General features: G+C 42.8%; 2 protein-coding genes across 3 annotated transcripts in view; one reads left to right on the forward strand and one right to left on the reverse strand.

Annotated features, from left to right (window-relative positions):
* Positions 1–2,277: 2,277 nt before the first annotated feature.
* tfap4 (transcription factor AP-4 (activating enhancer binding protein 4)) lies at positions 2,278–13,686 on the reverse strand. The gene is made up of 7 exons (XM_085454248.1): positions 13,194–13,686; positions 9,681–9,846; positions 9,484–9,582; positions 9,197–9,367; positions 8,953–9,102; positions 5,322–5,489; positions 2,278–5,238 (listed from the first exon to the last, which is right to left on the reverse strand). Exons 1-7 carry the CDS (start codon positions 13,280–13,282, stop codon positions 5,080–5,082), a joined length of 1,002 nt encoding a protein of 333 aa, XP_085310374.1. The 5' UTR covers positions 13,283–13,686; the 3' UTR covers positions 2,278–5,079.
* A 3,809-nt stretch (positions 13,687–17,495) lies between these two features.
* The window catches only part of glis2b (GLIS family zinc finger 2b), a 31,784-nt gene continuing 29,414 nt past the window's right edge, over positions 17,496–19,865 (forward strand). For both annotated transcript variants that reach the window (XM_085454246.1, XM_085454247.1), the window contains exon 1: positions 17,496–17,551. The gene's annotated coding sequence lies outside the window, so the exon portion shown is untranslated. The remainder of the gene's footprint in view (positions 17,552–19,865) is intronic.

Below are 19,865 nucleotides of genomic sequence, written 5' to 3' on the forward strand. Positions count from 1 at the left end.
TGGAGAAAGTATGCAAAGTGATGTAGTGTAGTATCCACGAAATGGTGAGCAAAAATGTGCATTTGCAAGGAGTATAAAACAGAGTACAGAAGAGAAAACACTGAAACGGAGGAGGAGAAGCAACGACAGATGGAAACCAAAAGACATGGAAGAAGAAATGAACAAAAACGTGAATGAAGACAAAGAAATTACAGAAAGAGAAATATGAAGAGCAGTAGAAGACGGTGTAAGATACTTGATCAGAATTCAGATATGATCGCTGAGATGAAAAACCTTCAAGCATGGGATAAATTCTGCAGGAACTCTGAAGAGAAAAAGCGCGTTTCAAGTTTTTCCTAAAAGAAGTTAAGCTTGGACAAGTGTAGCCTTCTCCTCCTTCATCTTTTGTCCAACTCTTTAATTTTTACCTCTCCCTCCTCTACCCATGCTCTCGACTCCTCCTTTATTCATTCCTTATGCTTTTATTTCTTCTCACCCTAAATAAGTCATTTAAGTAACAGTTTGAAGACATTTTCTAGCTTGCAGTTGACGGTTAAATCAGAATGAGTAGAAATGCAGGTTGGCAAAGATGATGATAGGTGGCGCGGATGTTTTCCATTCTAACTGCTCTAAAACCACAAAAAACAACTTGTCTCTAAAACCCTCGAACTGCCGTGCAGGTGTCACCTGAAAAGCAGTAAAGAAAACCCTGCCTGCATCTGAAAGGTGATCTGTTTGGACAGTTTTGTGCACATTCCACATCTCAATGTCTGAAATAACAGTATGCAAGAAATCTTAAATATGCGCTTCTTGTTCTTTTTACTGGGCTTTGACCCCGTAACCCCCCAAAGTATCCAGATAGCTTTATAACACCATGATACATGTGTGCTGGCTTTTCAGAACATTTTTAGCCCTTAAGCAGTTTTAATTTTCAGTTTTATACTCCATTAGAAAAACTGTGGAAGGTGTGTTTTGTTGTGTTAACTAATTCACAATCATAAAAATTGCATCTTTAGTCGTGATTAAAAAGTATGCAGATTGAGCACGTCGCTCTCCCTTACATAAAGTGTCTGTATTAGTGAAAAGTACCGGTACTTAGTATCGCAGATACTGACGCTGTATTTGCTTGGTAACAGATTGCACTAATTTCTCACACCAAAGCATTTATAACCTAAGCTCATTTATAAAGCTTCTCCCTTTGGACTTTTTGGTGATTAAAGGAGGCTGATGGGAGAAGCTGGGGTCCAGAAAATAGGAGCCCTGATTCCCAGGGAGAACAACGTCACATCATCCACAGATTGTGAGGCACACAGCACCTGGTCCATGGTGGTGTTGATTCGAGTGATGGGTGGAGGCCCAGTGTTTGCCGGTGAACCACCTCTGTCAACTCTTGCCTCTCTCTCGGAGGGCATCCCTGCACAAGTTCGTGCTGGAAACCCTCCTCTTCCTCCTGTTTTACTTTTGGCTTGGCCGAAACCAGTTTGTCAAAGCAATCTGGGAGGATGATGATGCCATCAGAGGAGTCTGAGGAAGTCTAGCTGGTGACCTGAGGCACAGGAGGAGAGTATGAGGACATTTACAGACTTTATAATATGAGAAATTATACAGCAACTTTCATATCTAAACAATAAGTGAGAAAGAGTCACCTAATCCAAGTCTTCTGTTTCTTAATATGGGCGTCAGTTAGGCTCAGTGGGTGAGCAGGGGACCACAGAAAACAGCAAAATTTATGCCCGTCACATTTTCCACAGCAGGTGGGGCTGAATTGGAGACTTTTCCGGACTGATTCTGGCCCCCAGGCCTTATGTTTGACACCCCTGATCTAGGGTGTACCCATGCTCTCAACGTGTCAATGACATTTGAAATAAATACCATATTCAACTTTTGTTGTAGACGTTCCTGATTTTGGTTATTAACTAAATGACTGAGAACATCCTGATATGACACGAACAGCTGACACCAAAACCAGCAGTATCTCTACAAGATGTGCGAGCGTGTGAACAAGAGGCAAGAGACAGGATGACAACGGGAGATGCAGTCTACCGTCCCTGGTGTAAATTTTAACTGTTACAGAGAAGGTGGTCAGTCTTAATTTAGCCATGAGCAACTGAGCAGGGGAGGGAGGGAGGCTTGAACAGCCCATCCACCAATCAGGAACAGACACTTGTGCATCAACTCGACTGCTTGAGTAACAGCCAAACAGAACTGGAAATGAATCAAATTCAGCTGGTTATGTCACTATTTGTGTTAGAATAACTGTTACCAGAGAAACAGAAAAGACACACAGAAAGCCCAGTGTTTACAAAACAAAGTACAAACTTTATTATTCTGTCTTTACAAAGGCACGAGCCTCTTTATCCCCAAAACGTTTCTCTTTAAAAAAAAAAAAAAAAAAAAAAATAGCTTCTTGATGACCATATCCATTGATGGGTCTAACAAAAAAAATTAAAAAAAATGGGTAGAGGAAGGAGAACAAGCGGAAAAATGAGAAGAGAGCTCAGACTTGTCAACAGATAAACAAAGACAGCATAAAAACTGCAAAAGAATGTGACAGGACAAGATGTAGGAGGACTGGACATGGAGGGAAAGGGGGGATACACAGCTGTGCGGTTTTTACTCAACTTCAAGAGCTTCAAATGAGGAGATGCTCCTTCATATAAAAAAAACAAACAAACAAAAAACAAGAAAGAAGCAAACTCCTATATAGTACAGTAAGTGCTTTGTAATCTTGACCCTATTTAGTGGAACCCCCTCAAAGCCAACCCCACTTCTCCGACCACCTGATATGTCCGCGTATGCTTCCTAACACTCGACCCAGAGCGTAAAACGTAGATGGAAATAAACAATGTCTGGGATTTAGGGGAAAGTGATCAAATGCAAACAGACGGCAAAAAATAAGGAAAGCAAGCTCCACAAACAGAAGAGCATGCAAACTTTTTCCATATCCAGGAATCCCCTTTCCTATCAAGAGAAGCACTCGCAAACAACCCATCATTTAATTCTGCTTATTGCAGTGCAGCTGACATCAATAGTTTTTTCTTTAAAGGGCAATTCCGCGATTTATCTGTGCAGCGGTTCGAAGCTCCATCTATGCACTGACGCAAGGGGTGAGGAGGGATGCGTCAAAGATGCAACTAATCTTCTGAAAAATGAACTGTTAAAGGACATTTATGGAATGCTGACGTCTCTTTGTGGCTATATATATATATATATACATATATTTGTGTGTATATATATTTTTGCCAATCAACTGGCTTTAAGGGGCTAAAATATAATAAAATCTACTAGTAACCAGAAATCGCATTTTGAATACTCTTTCAGGACCATATGAATGCAACCTGTTTTTAAAAAAGCATAGTAAAATAAAAACAAAGTATGACTGGGAATATACAGTATTCCAACACAAACCAGCTGGATTGATCTGATAGCTCGAAACAAAAAGGGGTTCCAGCGGCTACCAAATGACGCAGGTAAGAGAAAAAATAATAATAATAAAAAAATAAAACTTCCCTCAACCCCAGGGCTGTGTTAAGGCTGGCTTCACAGTGCCTCCCTGCACCTGCTATTAGTAAGGCATGCTGCAGCCTCTCTCCGCTACATGTCTTTGTCAATCTGTCCGTCAACCAAGAGTTCCCGGCAACAGAACAAATAAAAATGTAAGCAGAAATGTGTACAAAAAAACAAAAAAACAAAACAAAAAAAAAACAAAAACAAAAAAACATGGTACATTTTACAGAAAACGCACTAAAGGATAAATATTCAATATAAAGAAATGCATATAGACTGGGCATTTTCCTCATATTTTAAGCATATTCTGCTTTGATACATATCCCAAAACAAACAAACAAAAAAACAAACAAGCAAACTACACTGGAAGGGGCTAAATAGAACAAGCTCTTAAGATCGAGCAAACAAGTGATTGTATTCAAGTTATATTTGCACGTGCAAGAATTTCAAGGCAAAAGCGGGTCTGCTGCAGACTACCAGAGTCCGGAGCACCGCTAAGCCTCGCTGATTCAAAACACTAAAAGAGACACATATGTGACAGTTACTCGACAGGGGCCCAAAGAGTAGCTTATTTTAAAAGCCATGTGTTTTTAAACTCAGAAAGGGAAGATGTCAGGAAATGTGAAATTTAAAAAAAGAAATTTAAAAACTTTTTTTTTGGTCAGACCACGAGTAAACAGAATAAGTCATGTGGGTCAAGATATGTGGGTTTACTGGGATCCCAGCCCAGCAAAAATGGCAACAAACAAACAACATGAGAAGAAAAATAAAATAGCGTTTTGAACCAGTAAGTGCACTCTCTTTTCGAGCTTCGCTTCATTTCCTGTGAGCACCAGTCAGCCATGAAAAACAGCTTTGAAATTCTCATCAACCTGTTGTTAGAGGACTCTTAAGAGAAACACAGCATGAAAAGGTCGACTTCACAAAAGTAAAATAACACATTCTCTCAACACAAAGCCTAAAAGGTGGAACTTTAGGACAGTCTTTTTTTTCCTCACAGTGTCTCTCCATACAGCTCAGTTGGATCGGGAACTGAGGAAGGTTTAAAGGATGTTCAGCTTAGGGGCAGGAAAAAAAATTGCTCTGGTGTGGGGGTTTTGACGCCACACCAATGGGCTCTTCATTGACTTTGTCTCCTTTTTCGACTTCAGGGGCGCACAGAGAGATAACAGTCCTGGTAGTTAATGGAAATGTTTAGTTGACATTCGAAAGTTCTAGTATCCAGTAAAACAGAGCATTTATAGTCAGTGAAGTAGTCGCTCTATTTGTCTTTCTATAGTTTAACGAAGAAAGCTTGTGTAAGTGAGTGAATGAAGGATCGGCGCTAGACATAAGCAGAGGAAAGGAAAAAAAACAGAAGAGGCTGCATGTGTGAGTGTCTAAGTGTAAACCATAAGGGCTGCCTATCACGGTACAACATGACGTGTATTGATTAAGAAAACAAAACAAGTGCTTCAATCTAACTAGCAGACTTTTCCACCGAACAACAGCGCTGTGAGTTTGTAGGCTCCTGTAGCCCTGCTCCGCTTGGGGCTTGTGTGTAGGTGTGTGCGTGCATGTGAGTGTATGGTACGTAAGACGTCAGGGATGAACTCAAGGCAGTGAACAGTCGTCCGGCCCGTCGCTGTTTGAGGCTGTGTCTGAGCCTGCCGCGTCAGAGAGGACACGTCCTGAAGTGACGATGACCGCCCTCCTCTGCTCTTCCTCCCCGGCGCCACCCTTCCCCTGGGTGCCCTCGATGTGCTGGATTGCCTGAGGGAAACACAGAGGCAACAGATGTCAGCGACAACACCCCCCTCTAGTGGTGGGATATGAGGCAGGATTTTGTGCCTTACCTGAACGATGGTATCCAGGTTCTGTCGAGATGTGGAAACTGTGTTGATAACTGATGCTGGGCCCATGGCTACCACAGTAACATGGTGGGACTGAGGAGTCTGGACAGGTGCAGGAACAATGACTGTAGCGTGGTGTGTAGGGGCTGGGGGAGTAGCAGGGGCCAACACCTGGTAGAAAGGTGCAATCACCGTTTATTATTCTCATGTCATCACTTCTGCAACCTCAGTGCACTGAAGGCACATTTTTAACCTGCACCGTTTACTATTAACATATATTAAATTTGTAAATAACGTTAGCAGTAATACAAAAATACAACCCCAACTCCAAATAAGTTAGGATCCTGTGTAAAATGCAAAGGAGAAGAGAATATATCATATCAGTTGTTTAATAAACTGAGACAATTAAGGTCATTTTGATTTTCATGGCAAAAACTACCTCAAAAAAGTTGGGACAGGAGCAATAATAAAAGTAAGTGGTTTTATAAAAAAGAAAACTTGGAGGAGCATTTTAAAATAATTAGGTTCATTTGCAGCAGGTCAGTAGTATGACTGAGTATATTAAAGAGCATGTTAGAGGGTCAGAGTCTTTGCAGAGGATCACCAATCTGCAGAAAACTGCAAAATCATCAAAAAAATGTTCCTCAATGTTAAACTGAAAAAGACTTTGAATATTTCATCATCTACAGTACAAAATATGATCAAAAGATTCTGAGATTCTGGAGAAATCTCTGTGCGCAAAGAAGACAAGCCCAAAAATCAATACTGAACACTTGTAATATTCAGGCTCCTGGGCAGCAGTGCATTAAAAACAGATGTGATTTTGTCATGGAAATCACTGCATGGGGTCAGAAACACTTCCAGAAATCACTGTCTGTGAACGGTTTACGATGCTAACCAGAAATGCATGTTGAAGCTCATTCACTCAAAAAAGAGGCACATGTGAACATAATAGTGAAAGACTGCAGTCCTCTTTCGGCCAAAGCTCAATTAAAAGTTAGAAAAACTTTGACATTTTTTAGCTCTTCATTAGAGAAATACAAGAACCTATGCAGAGTGGGAACAGACAGTTGAACCTTTGCTAAAAAAAAAAAAGCTACAAAACGACAAAGACCTTTTACCAGGCTTTACAGATCTAGGGATGGAAGAATCTCATCAAATCATAAAAAAAACATTAAGCCAATTTCTCTTGGGGAGTTTATAAAAGAGTGTTTTGTGGACTGTGCTGTGCTAGCATACCCCGAGTAAAAAAAATCTAATCTGACAGGGAAAATGTCAGCCTTCTGAAGTGGATGCAAGAAAAAGGGACTGAAATGATCCCAGAACTGAAATAGGTATCTCTGCATTGTATTATACACCAGGAGGTGTTGTGTAAGTAGGTGCTAAAAATTAACCATATCATTGTTGAAATATTTAACTTGATGTGGGCAAGAGCACCGTTTGTTAGACTTTTGGAGGGACGCGAGACTGAAAATGGTGACATAGGCTACCACACAGCTGTCAGGTGGCTCAGCTTGGGTAAGAGTGTCGCACTTGAGAGTAAAAATTTAAGAGTTTTATGTGAAGAAAGGCAAGGATAATTCAGAGCGCTCTTCAGGAGAACGGAATACAGTCTTACATTTGTTATTTATATGACTGCACTAATGAATGAACTAAATACCAAACTGCAAGACAGGGCCAATTTGCACATGAAATGTAAAGCTTCATAAAAAGGTTTCATAAGAAAGTTGCAGTTTCTTTCAAGCCGATTTGGGAACACCATTCTCACTTACATGTCAACAGTGAAAGAAGCCATACCATCAGCTGATCCCCTCAGCTGGTACTTGTCCATGTTAGGAGCCCTGCATAATGAGTTTTCAAGGTGATTTGAAGACTTCAAAACACTTGAGAGTGAAATGCACATGATTTCAGCTCCCTTCACTTGCAGTTTGAATAATGGATCCAGTGATGTTGAGCTTGAACTCATTGACCTGCAGTCTAATTCACTACTGGCAGAGCGCTTCAACTCAGTATCACTGCTGGATTTGTATTCTTCTCTTGCAGGTGAGAACTTTCCACACATAAGGAGACAAGTGACAAGTGTTTTGCAAAAGTAATGCAGATTGTTTACACTTGGTTTTTGTTGATCAAGTAGTGATGAAGTTGGCGCATAGTTCACATTTCAATCACCTAACATCTACGCTTGCCTGCAGCATTTTATAAAAACATAAAATTAATACTGAGAAGAATTAAGTTCAACTTCTTGGAGCTTGCTCATAGAGGTATGTTTGATTGTTTCTTTCGAATACTATAGAGTCTTTACCCTACAGTATAAAGTGACTTGTGGGGACTGTTGTGATTTAGTGCTTTATATAAAAACCCTAAATTGAGCTCAATTGACATTATGAAATGAAAACTATGACAAAGAAGAGATAGGACTACTGAGCAGCTAAATTCTTATATCAAACAAAAATAGGACAACATTCTTTCCCAGAAGTCTAGCCCCTGATCACCTCAGTTCCCAGATGTTTATGGACTGTTAAAAAAAGAGAAGATGCTGCATAGTGCTAAACATGACCCTATCACAATTTTTTTTGAGATGTTAACATGATAACAAGTTAAAATGCAATATTAAAATGAGTCATGCAATGCAGTCCTAGACTGTTCAGTAGTCATGATGGTAACAATACAGTAAATCACACCTGAATTAGCTTCCCCCCCCGGGGTAATTCAGTGTTGCTGCAATTCTGCAAATTCATACTGATATTGACTTGAGGTTACATTACACAGCTCTGCTTATGGAGTCACAAAGTGTCATATGACTAATGTAAAGGGCGTCAATCATCTTTTACTGCAAAAGCCCAGCTGCCACAAGGAGCGGATAGGGCAGACATCAGGCGATGATTGATTTGGCATCATGTTCAGTTAGGGTAAGCCTGCAGTAACAGGACGCTGCAGCTATCAGGGCTGGAGACGGCACCGGCAGAAAGACGTGTGAGCGGCTCATTTAACACACTGTAAATCTGTCTGAGCTGCTGACAGCTCTAACTGTAGACATGGACAGGACTGTCATGTCCTTGTCCACATGTCTTTGTGAAATCTACGGTAGACTCTGAGACTAGTCTAGCTGCGTATGTGTGTGTGTGTGTGTGTGTGTGTGTGTGTGTGTGTGTATTTTTAGAAAACGCAACACACTTTGACATAATTGACTCAAAGTCCATAAAAAATTTACATGCTAGGGAGGGGGAAGGGGGGGAAATCTGGTGCCTGCCAGCTGATGAGTTTAGGCTAATGAGCCAAAAATAAACACTTTTTTGTGTGTCAAATTCAAGAGCTTGCTGCACATGGCCTCTGTATATGTTAAAAGGATGAACAGAGGGGGAAAGGAAACGCTGAGCTGAACAATGACGACAAAAGGTCTAAATTTTTTATCCTATCATTCCATCGACAAATCCAAAAATATTTACCTCAAAGCTAAAAATTTGTCTAAAAGGCCAGATTTTTACTCTTGATTTGATTTACTAATCCTCTGTGTCAAAAACGGTTTAAATTCATTAGGTTTTATTGAAACACTGAAACAGAGGGGATTTTTCTATATCAGTAAAAAGCATACATCTTTAAAGTATATCAGTCAGTGATATGCAGATGTTTCAACCTGTGGGCTGTGGGCTGGAGTGAGGTCCCTCTCCAGCTGTTTGTGCTGCTGCAGACGGACAAGGCTCTGCGGTTGGGCCTGCTGCTCCTGGAACTGCTGGGTGATTGCCTTCAGCTTCTCTGGGTACAACTGGGCATCCATGGACCGCATCTAAGATGCAAAAAATAGGATAATATTTCTGAAAAGTTCAAACCACAGCAGTCGGTGGAATTTCAAACTCTTGAAACTGCGTTATTGTCGTCACCTGTTCTTCTAGATTCATCCTGGCTGAACGTTCTTTCTCCAGCTGCTGTCTCAACTCGATCATCTCCCTTCTTAAGTCCTCGGTTTTCTCCTCCTCCAGGATGTCTGGTGAGCCAATCCCTTCATCTTTCTCCTCTGCACGCCTCCTCTTGGGGGAGGAACCACTTAACTCCTAGAGAGCGCAAACAGAAATGTGAGATGTGCTTTAGATGAATGCTAAGATTGATGATAGTGAAAAGACAGCTAACTCCTTTGCAAACAGTCTGCATGGGCAGCGCACTGGTTTACCTGTATGATTCGTTTGAGCTGACTGTTCTGCTGCAATAAACGTGTCTTCTCCTGCTCCAAAGTAAAAATGTACTCTGCCGTCTGTTGCAGGATGGCAGCCTGAAGAACAACATTACAGTTTGGTTATGAAAGCAAGTTCAGACCCTTCCAGCTCCAGCTAACTCATCATCTAATTTAAATCACTGTTTATGACCCACCTTGCTGAGTTTCTCTCCATCGCTGTGTGGGATGAGTGTTTTAAGTGACTGGAATCCAGCATTGATGCTCTGCATACGCCGACGCTCGTTGCTGTTGGCGATCTCTCTACGGATTCGCCTCTCTTGGTCCCGGGCTGTTTCTGGGGTCAGAGGAATGTTGGCCAGGCTAGGGGAAGAAGGGAGAGGCAGGAAAGCTATTAGGGAAAATGTACAGTTTAAGAAGACTTAAAAATAAACCAATCTGTGTTAAAACAAAAAACATTTACTAATTATGGTGCTGATGGCACACTCAGTGGCCACAAGTAAACTTGTTGCTGCGAATGCTAATCAAATCTTTTTTTTTTTGGTCAGCCCAGATTTCCTCAATTTGCTCTTTCTTCTCGTACTTCCGTTAGCACTTTCCTTCATTTCACTTCAAAAACATCTCAAGGTTTAGTGTGGGGAAATTATTAGTGGTCAAGTTAGTAAACTAATTGCAAGCACAGGCAAGCCTCTCCTGATGGTTTTTGTTGGAACTACTTTATACCCAAGAAATAGTTCCAATAAAAACAGTTTATGCCAAGGCACAGTTTGCTCCACTCTTCACCAATGCAGTAAACCTGCAGCTGAGTTAAGTTTACATATACCAGAACTGCATTACATAAGAAATTATCTGGACACAGGAGGAAAAGCAAAAAGCTGACAGCATTTGCTCCCCTTGACATCAACTGTTTTTTTGTTTGTTTTGTTTTTATGTGAGCTGACTCTTTAAAGTGTGTATTTATATCACCACCAAAGAGCAGAAATGACTGGCCCGTTCCTGTGATTACACAGGTATTTACAGCGGCTTTGTCCTTTCAGCTCACTAGCAACTACATGTATCATTGCTAATAACTGAAATTGTTACAAACCTATGAAAGATCACAAGTTCTGTTTATTTGAATTGTTAGCACGTGTTAGAAGATATGTCAATGTTGCAGCAGCATATAGTTTATTATGAACATTCCAATATTTAAACTGTGAATCAGTGCATTCCACATGGTTAAATTCAGTTTGAGGGGGAATTCTAAGTGAATTTCCTCTAACATCCTCAGTATCAAACACTATCTATGGGACCCTCTCTGAAACCAAGCTCTTATCTGTACTGACTCAGCTGCCTTAGTGCAAACATTGGGAACAATTGTGCAGACGCAGATTAGAAAAGCAGTGTCTATGTGTGTATACACAGACACGCACACACACACACACGTGTAGCACTGCAGCAGCACATCCAACAAACAGATCCACTGCCAAAACATGACCAACTGAGCCTGAACTTTACAAACGCAGGCCACTTTAGAGCCTGAATTAGAGTGAGTTTAGGCTTAAATTATTACCCAAGAAACTAAACAAAGCTCAACCAACAGGCTGATTAAAACTGATCAAATTGAAATATGGTTCCACAAATATCTTCAACATCATTTTTCGATTGCCTCCATCACATCCAACCCTTAGCAACCTCTCTTGTCACTCCAACCCTCTGTATGCAATCTGCTCAACTGGGAGGTCCATCTTTCATCTCCAACCTATCCACTATTCTTCCTCTGCACATGCCCAAACCATCTCAACCTTGCCTTTCTAACTTTGTCTTCAAATTCTACGAGTTCTACAAATACATTAATAATCACAAGTTGCTTTTCCAGCAAGACTGCCAAAATGTCTCAAATATAACAACCTGGACATGAGTTTTAAAACTGTTGTGCAGATAAAATGTAACAATAAAACTATAACTACCGAGATTACCGAAAAGCACCACTGAACGACACAGGAAATCATTCCTGCCTGTGGCCATCTCCCTGTACAACGCATCCACTTAACACACTGTTTGCTGCTACAACTACACATGTTTCTTTTCCAAATATTTATTTATAAGTGACTTATGTATGTATGTATGTATGTATATATATGTATATATTGTACTATTCTTAGTTAGCGTATTGTCTGTCTTGTCTTAATGTTGGTTTAAAATGGAGCACTGTAACAAAAAATAATTTCCCCCAGGGATCAATAAAGTATTCTGATTCTGATAACAGTGATCATCATTTTTTTTAAAAACTGTTATATTTTACAGATCCAGGGATTTAAAAAAGCTAATTAATAACGAACTGTGTATTTTATTGCTGAATAAATGTGACTTTACAACAAGAACTGATACAAATTTTAGTCATTCTGGTTTTTATTAAGTTATATTTGAGTGATAAGGACTTTAGAGTGTGCTCACGGAGTCAAAGTTTAAAGAAAAAATGTGCCAATTTCCGCTTTATTTTAAATTGTAAAAGCATTTAAAGTTTGTCTGGGTAAAGTTCCGGCTTTCCTTGCGGTGCACCAATTCCCCGCAGAAAAGCGGACTACATTTCCCAGACTGCCCATGTCACTACCAGCAGCAGGAGCAACAGTCGCAGATCCCTCCGCCTCCTTCTTCAAACAGGGCTGCGGACGTATCGACGGGCCTTCCGCGACATACACACACCCCCTTATTAATAACGCCACTTTTAATTTTCCTGCCTCCCCGCGAAAAGCCAAATGTCTCCTTTTACCGAACAAATCCAACGGGAAACGTATTTTAACGTCCCCCAAACACACTTCCTCCGTCCTCACAGTGCCCGACACCACCTTCGCGCTCCGAGCAGACTTTCGTGTCCTCCGCCATTACAACAATGCGGCAGGCAGCATGGCAGAGGTGCGGGATGAAACGACGCAGTGGAGGCGGCTCGATAGCGTCAACGGGAAGCGCAGAAACGCCATTTAAACCACCGCCGCCTAAAACAGGGGCGAATAAGACAACAGCAGTGCTTTTTTAACGTTTGGAGTGAATGAAAACAGGGCGCCATAAACAGGAAACAAACGCCAGACCCTCTCACCCCCTCTCTCATCCACTCCCCCCACCTCCATCACTTTTTTGCACAAGCCACAAGCATGGCCGCACTACCCACAATAAACTTCGGCTCCCTGCGAGCGAAATCGTCAACCCCCACGAATGTGCGAGGCGAAAATAGACCCCTTCACACACCGCGACGCCCGCTAGCTCAACTTTCCCTTTCTCGTGTAAATTTAAGTACACATAGGCCACGGGTGAGGGATTATTTAAGCACAAATAGGTCGGGGATGCGCTGAGCGAGTAGCAGCGTGGTGTGCACGGAACCACGTGGTTTATGTTTGTTAGCCACAAAATACATCGATTTCGCAGTCAAAGATGCAAAATAAAAGCACGCAGAGGACGCCGTGGACACAGCGGGAGCCCCCCGCGTGCTCGGTCGCCCCTTGATCTCGCCGTTTGATGTTAATTAATGCCCGCAGCTCCGCGTGAGAGGGTCGTGTACACAATAACACATCAGACCAAGCGTGTTGCCCAAAACCGACATCGCTAAGTGCGCGGTGCTCTCAGCAGATGACTTGATGGTGATAATAGTGATGATGACGGTGATAATAATAATAATAACAATAAAAATAATAACAGGCACAGCATGTCGGGTGAAACGCGCGTGGCATACACACCTACAAAGACCACCAATCACTTCTTTCTCCGTTTTCCTGAAATGTTGCAAGGAGGGCACCTTCTGAGTTGGTACCATGAAATACTCCATGCTCGCCTCTCGCCAGTTTGGTGCCCCCCCTCCCCACCACCAGCAGTTTTTTAAGGGGAAAAAAAGAAAAGCAGCAAACAGTCTCCGTGGTATAAAAAGGGAAAAATGATGACGTTAGTGGGTAAAAATCCCCCGTGATCCGATGCGGGTTAAATCCACAGAGGAGATATGAATGCCTCGTCCGTGTAATGTAGTACTTTGAGGCTGCTGAGAGTTGTAATGTTACTCGACTTCCAGCTGATGGGGTTCCCTCGTTGTGTGTGGCGCTCTACCTCTCTCTCTCTTTCTCCCTCCCCTTTGCTTTCTCCCTCTGCATGACCGTGTGTGTGTCTGTGTGTGTGTGCGCAGCTGATCGGATGGCTTTCAAGGCGGGAAACAGCTGGTAGGAGTCACACACTGCACTACCAAAAGCCTCCTTCCGCAGAGAGAGAGAGAGAGAGGGGGGGAGGGGGGGGAGGACTGCGCGTAAACAAAGGACTATTTAGCGCAGAAATACACCGACACATGTGGAGAGCCGCGGAGGGAGCTTGAAATGTTTAAACCTGGGGGGGCATTTACAGCTGATCTGTGATCAGATCTGCCGTCACAGAGCTGGGCTGAATCATTAATGGTTTCCCGTCACATGGCTTGAATCGGTTTAAATATACTTTATGTAGAGAGGGGCTATGATTTCAACATAAATAGGCTTAAAAAAAACAAAACAACAACAACATTATTTTAAATTCTTATTTTATAACCCAAATGTCAGTGCACCGTGACAGCTCGGGCTCATGAGCAAATAAAGAGCGGGACTACTACAGGGGTGGACAATCCAACAGCTGCGATAAGGGAACAAGAGGGATCAGCTGACGAGCTGGCAACGCTGCACAGCAACAGCGCACCGGGGAGGGCTTTTAGGGACACACACACACACACACACACTGAATGTTAATGTTGTTCACCATTTTGGGTGTGACAGACCCACAGTGGAAGCACGGGAGGCTAAATTACAGTAACCTGATCTAATCTGTTAAACAGAGGCTATATGGAGCATGCATGGAGTGAAGTCACAGGACGGGAGCAGTGGATTTGATCCGGAATTTTGAGCCGCAGCAGCAGCAGCTTTATATCTTTTCACGATGGCGCATTTTTAGTAATTACCCACAGGTGCGGCTGCACGCTGTCGGGCGTTTACAGGAGAATAGAGGAATACATCTGTGGGAGATCAGTGCTGGAAACCGTGGCAGTGATTTTTAAAGCAGCCCTCTTCTGGACAAGTGCGTCTTAGCACCGTTTCACCAAATTACAAATGCTTCCAAGAAACAAACCCCCTCTTTACCTTTCATTCATAAAGCCTACATTGTTCATCTTTGAATATTGAATCATCATCATCATTGAATCATCTTTATATTATCTGGAATATTCATTTGTTCATGAATCCCGAATCAGATCGTAATGCCTCCAGATATAGCAGACGATTTAAACTCCACAGACATTATTATTTAGGCCCCCGCTTATTACTTTCCAATAACATGAAGATAGGCTAGATGGAGTTTTAATGTTTTACAACACCGATGGTACAAATACTCCATTCAGTCCCATTATTTATTTATTTATTATTCATTTTATTTATTTTTAATAGAAGTGTTAGATTACTGTTTTTATTTTTTACTTTCTCGCAGTAAATGTAAGGCTCCGGAGGCTATTTCACCTTCCACCCGGTAACTTTACGCCCCCTGGTGGTTGTAAAAGGAAAACCCAGGGCGAGTCACTGCCATATTGCACACCTCACACATTAGATGGCACAAGATGGGCCGGACAGAAACCTATCAGGAAAAAAAGTTAGAAAAAAAAGTTGCATTGATTATGACAGAGACTTCTGTTTGAGTTGGTATCTGTGCTGCTAGTTATTTTACAAACGTGAATTCCTTTAAAAGTTAGAACATATATAAAAGCCTATAAGACCAGAAAACAGTGGTGTACACACTGATACATATACAGCAAAATATTTGCACCTTGGAAATGACACATTACCTCTTAGATCCCTTTTATCTACATTGGTTATTTAGTAATGTTGTTATGTACCACTTTTTTACATTTACTGTACAAATTATTGTATGATATTAATTTTTTCTTTGCATCTGACTTATACATTTATAATGACAATAAAAGGCTTTTAATCCTAATATATTACAGTAACTTACAGCTCGGCATTGGCCACATCACTCCAGGTTACCCTTTATTTACATTCCAAACACACACACTATCACTGTGGTGCCACTGGCTTTGTCTGTAACGTGCTGATACCACAAAATACAAGACAAGCAATCACTTCTCTTTTTTTGACATTTAAATTTTAAAATCTAACACGCTGACATTTTGTTTCCCAAATTCAACCGTGTAATTGTAGTCTTACCATTACTGTGAGAAACAAATGGGTTATGTGAAACCTCAAAGAGGAGTAAATGGCCCAGGGAACTGTTCCAGAAGGTGAAATTGCTCAGTTGGTGACATTTTCACACTGTTTATGTGCTCAAATCATAATATTGGTGTGTAATTTCCATCCAAATGACAAAAACAAGAGGGGGTTGTTTTTGTTTTGTTTTCTTCTTTCTTTTGTCCCGAAGAATGCACTAAATTATATGAGGATTCAGCCAAATATGACAAACTAGGCAATGTAGTGAATTTCTACTGTAGATGCAGCAACTGAAAAGTTTGTAAATAAATAAACAAATAAAGGTTTAAAATATGTTTGATGTGTTTTTCTTACAACTTATGGCGACAGTGTACCAACAACAAAAAAGGGAGAGGGGGCAGCAAATCCTGTTCTGTTTACTGATTCATTGATTATCAAAATATGAAATTAAAAAAATAAACACTTTAAGGTAAAAATGGTGCTCACAGCTAAGCTTTTAAAAAGGATAATCTGTCTGTTAATTACCTCACAGACTGCATTTGCTATAACCAGCTTTGTCTAATTACCGCTACAGTAATGCATCCTTATAATTACTGACATTTCTAACGACAGTGCAGTGTACGAGCCAAGTACGGGATGTTTTGGCTCGTGTGGTGAAAATGTGCGTTTGTCTTGCAGAAGGATCGCCTGCTCTTCTCGAGACTGAACTTTTAAATTACGTAACGGCGTTTTCCGTCTTTTCGGAGCAGCCTGTCGGGGCTGAGTTAGTGGCTAATACGAGCAAAGAGACAAAACTGAAGAAGAAGAGAACATTTTAAACTGTAAACAAGAGAGGTGTCACCCTGCGCGATGGCCTGTTGTTGGCGGGGAGCAGGGGCGGAGAGATGACCGTGAGGACACGGAGAGAGAGGGTTAGTTTGGAGAGGAGCCTGGGACTGCCTATGGTGGATGGGCGGAGCAGTAAGCATGCGCTGGCAGACTCTGGGCTGGTCCTGACGGGCTGGCTGGGCTCCGGGCGGCTGTCTGTGCGCGTCAGACGGTCGTGGGGGAGACTTCCATCAGCACTCAGCGTCTCCCCGAGTGCGGAGAGGGAGGAGAGAGAAAAAAATCAGGCAGAAGGCACACGGGGATCACTGCGCGAAAAGAAACCAAAAACAGCCCTACCTCTGCATCTGGAAAATCACCGAAGAAGCTAGAGACGATCCTCTCCCTCTACCCCACATCCCGTCGCCAACCCGCCCTATCTATCCTATCCACCACCACCACTTGGTGCCCTCCCACCCCTTCACCCCCGCCCCCTCTTTGGAGAAGCAAGACCACCCATAGGAACCCCTGTACTTGACCAGCGTTGCCATTAAGCGATGCGCTTTGAATTTAGGAAGAAATCACCTATGCGCTTTTGATGCACAGCACAAGCAAGTGGTCTTCGTTGTTTTTTCCTCAGCGGGAACAGTTCAGGCTAAGGATCTCTGGGTGTTTGCACTTTTTTGACGGGTTTCCAGTGTCGGGATAACATGCAAAATATCACCCCACGACCACAGACAAGGCTGTCATCCTCGTAGACAAGCCTTTATTTAAACGAGCAGCTGTCACACACGCTGCGTTTTAAGGCTTATGTTTGCTTTTCAATGCTTAGAAATAATCCTGACAATGGTCTGCAAACGGACCGCCTCTCCAGACACCTAGTTCTATTTTCCCAAGACATGACAGCTGTTTATTTCGTTTTTAACGTAGAAAAAGCAACAAACTGACGAGGGGTCTTCTTGACACAGACGCCGTTAGAGCCACGGGACTTTGCGTGCGAAGTTTGCACAGCAGAGATCGGGACCAAGCCGGAGATATCTCGACCACATCCACGGCATTCTCGCTTCAAGGTAAGCCAAAGGCAACCCTATCTGAGACGTCAGTTCTGTGTGTTGTGCCCACTTGTCTTGCGTGGTCACGCTGGTGTGAGTGCGCTCCTGCTTTGTGAGGAAAATTTGCGCGAGTTCAAACAGGGCAGTGACCTATTTTCGGGGACTCTCTCCAGCGGTGCGCCGAAAATCCTGCAGCCAGGACTCCCCGCTCTGTCACAGCCAACAGGCCGGTGGAGGCGAGCGTGCCATCGCCGGGTTTTGTGCCATTCACCCACAAACCGCGTCACCGACCTTTTCCGCGTGTCTGCATCCGTTCTTAATCCAGCATCCCCCTCCACAGACCCCGAGAGAGACATTTTTAGAGCAGTGTCACAAATCTCGCCCTATATAGAGGCATGCATCACCGCTCAGCCAGCTGTTGTGCAAGACAGAGCCTCCCTGATAGAAGCTCTCTGATGTTTGCCACCGCATCTGATAGAGAGTTCAACGTCTCCATGCTTGTGAGTGATACGTAAACCGGTGATGTTTGTTATTGGTAAATAACGAAGATGAGAAAATACTTCTTCTTTTTTTTAAACTTATTTTCTCACTTAAACTTTTCATCTTGCTGCAACTGGGTATAAAATGTGCTGTGATTAAATGGAATATTTTGCCCATAACTATGATCTTAAGACCTCTTTTAGGTCTTTTTATATGCCTGCCATTGTGTCATTTTTTTCCATCCAGTTCTGAGTTAGATGCGACCAAGCATGTAGCAAAGGGGGCAAGGATGAGCCCTGGCAGAGAAACCTAGATAAAGCTCTATTTTCCTCCAATTAAGCAATTCCACTGTTCCTAAGCCTAATTGTGTGCACACTGGGACTGGGCCTGGGATGGACCTTCTCCCCATTGGCTGCCTCCCCTGGTCCCATTGTTCCAGAAGATGCCAGGAGAGAGAGAGAGCCGAGCTCTGCCCTGCCAAGGCAGACCTAACAAGGCCTACGCTGGAGGGTAATAAGGCCTGATCATTAAAACGCATTAGGCCACAAGCAGAACGAGGCACACTCAGGGGCTGGGATAAGAGCTGGATGACTGTATATTTCCAAGGTGACTGTGAGGTGTTCTGTGAACAATATAGTGTGTTGGTGCATGAGAAAAACCGTCACACAGGCAGCATGTGGAGAGAGGAGGTCTGGCCACAGGCCCACTGGACCTCTCTCAAAGAATGTGGGGAAGGAGCGAAAGAGGCCGTAGAGGCTTTCTGCACAGGGAGAGACTCCTTTTGCTCCCTCCCTGAGGCCCCCACTATGTAATCCATAAACCTTCTCAGAACTGTGAGCACAGGTGCTCCTCACATCCACAGCCCACTGGCTGCATTGTTTATCCAGTCAGCTGATGATCAGTTCAGCCGCAGGTCAACCATAACATCCATCCGAGAGAAAGACTGTGGTCAGACGGAAAGGCATTTATCACCATCGCTATTCAGGCAACGACTCTCTCCCACAACATTTAGTCATTGCAGAGAAAAGTCTCTCATCTCCACCATAAAGCCAGATGTCCACAGAGCTCCAGCTGTGCATCTTTGTGGTGGCATTCCACGCTCACAGGATGTGTGTGTGTAATTTTCTTGCTGTATATTTCCTTTTCCTTCCCTTAATTCATACTTGGCCATATGTAGGGAACTGGACTGCTGCTGGGAGCAACAACTTGCACCGAGTGCTAGCCAGAGTTATAGGTCTGACAGCCTTTGGCTGCTGTAGTTGGTTCCTCAGAGGATATGTACTATTAAGGCTGTCCACCGTGCCAGTCTCTAAAATCAGATCATGGGTGTGGTATTCACCCCCTCCTCAATTTTCCATGTGTCTTGAGATTGCACCGCAACCGTGACATCATTCAGTTTTGGTCCAAACTGTGAGGGAACGGCAGCTGTTTTATGGTGGAAAAGGTGGAACTCAAAGGCGTACTCCTGCGTCAGCATTACCACGAGGTTTGTGGTAGAGAGATGGTGGGAACCCAGGGTGCACTTGTGCTTAATACCTTAAACGAGGCCCAATACAAATGGACACCATAGATTTGATTGTTACATTGTGCTTTTTGCATTGCCGCCAAAGAAATCCTCATCTAAAGTCTAAAAGGTGGCAGAAGCAAGTTGTTTTTTTTTCACAGTTTCATGTAAAACCACAACAATATGTTTGCTACTTAAGAGGGGAAAAAACACTGTGCGGAGGGCAAGGATTGCTACCAGTAAGTGGGTGGGATGTAAGTTGCACAAACCTGCTTGGTAAAGCCAAGTTGAGTGTTCGAATTAATATCACAGTGGGGCTCCGTAGCTGCTAGGGATTACAGGCGAGCT

Source organism: Copadichromis virginalis, linkage group LG4, assembly GCF_057382275.1.
Source record: "Copadichromis virginalis isolate Kocher_CV1m ecotype Utaka linkage group LG4, C_Virginalis_male_GT1.1, whole genome shotgun sequence".
Classification (NCBI taxonomy): domain Eukaryota; kingdom Metazoa; phylum Chordata; class Actinopteri; order Cichliformes; family Cichlidae; genus Copadichromis; species Copadichromis virginalis.

Bases quoted from the DNA above. Each gene is read 5' to 3' on its own strand.
- tfap4 (XM_085454248.1), bottom strand. From the start codon at position 13,282: ATGGAGTATTTCATGGTACCAACTCAGAAGGTGCCCTCCTTGCAACAT. The intron at 9,847-13,193 runs GTGTGTATGCCA...TTCTTCCCCTAG, and splicing joins GTGATTGGTGGTCTTTGTAG to CCTGGCCAACATTCCTCTGA. The intron at 5,490-8,952 runs GTTGAAACATCT...CCTTTCTACCAG, and splicing joins CTCCAGCCCACAGCCCACAG to GTGTTGGCCCCTGCTACTCC.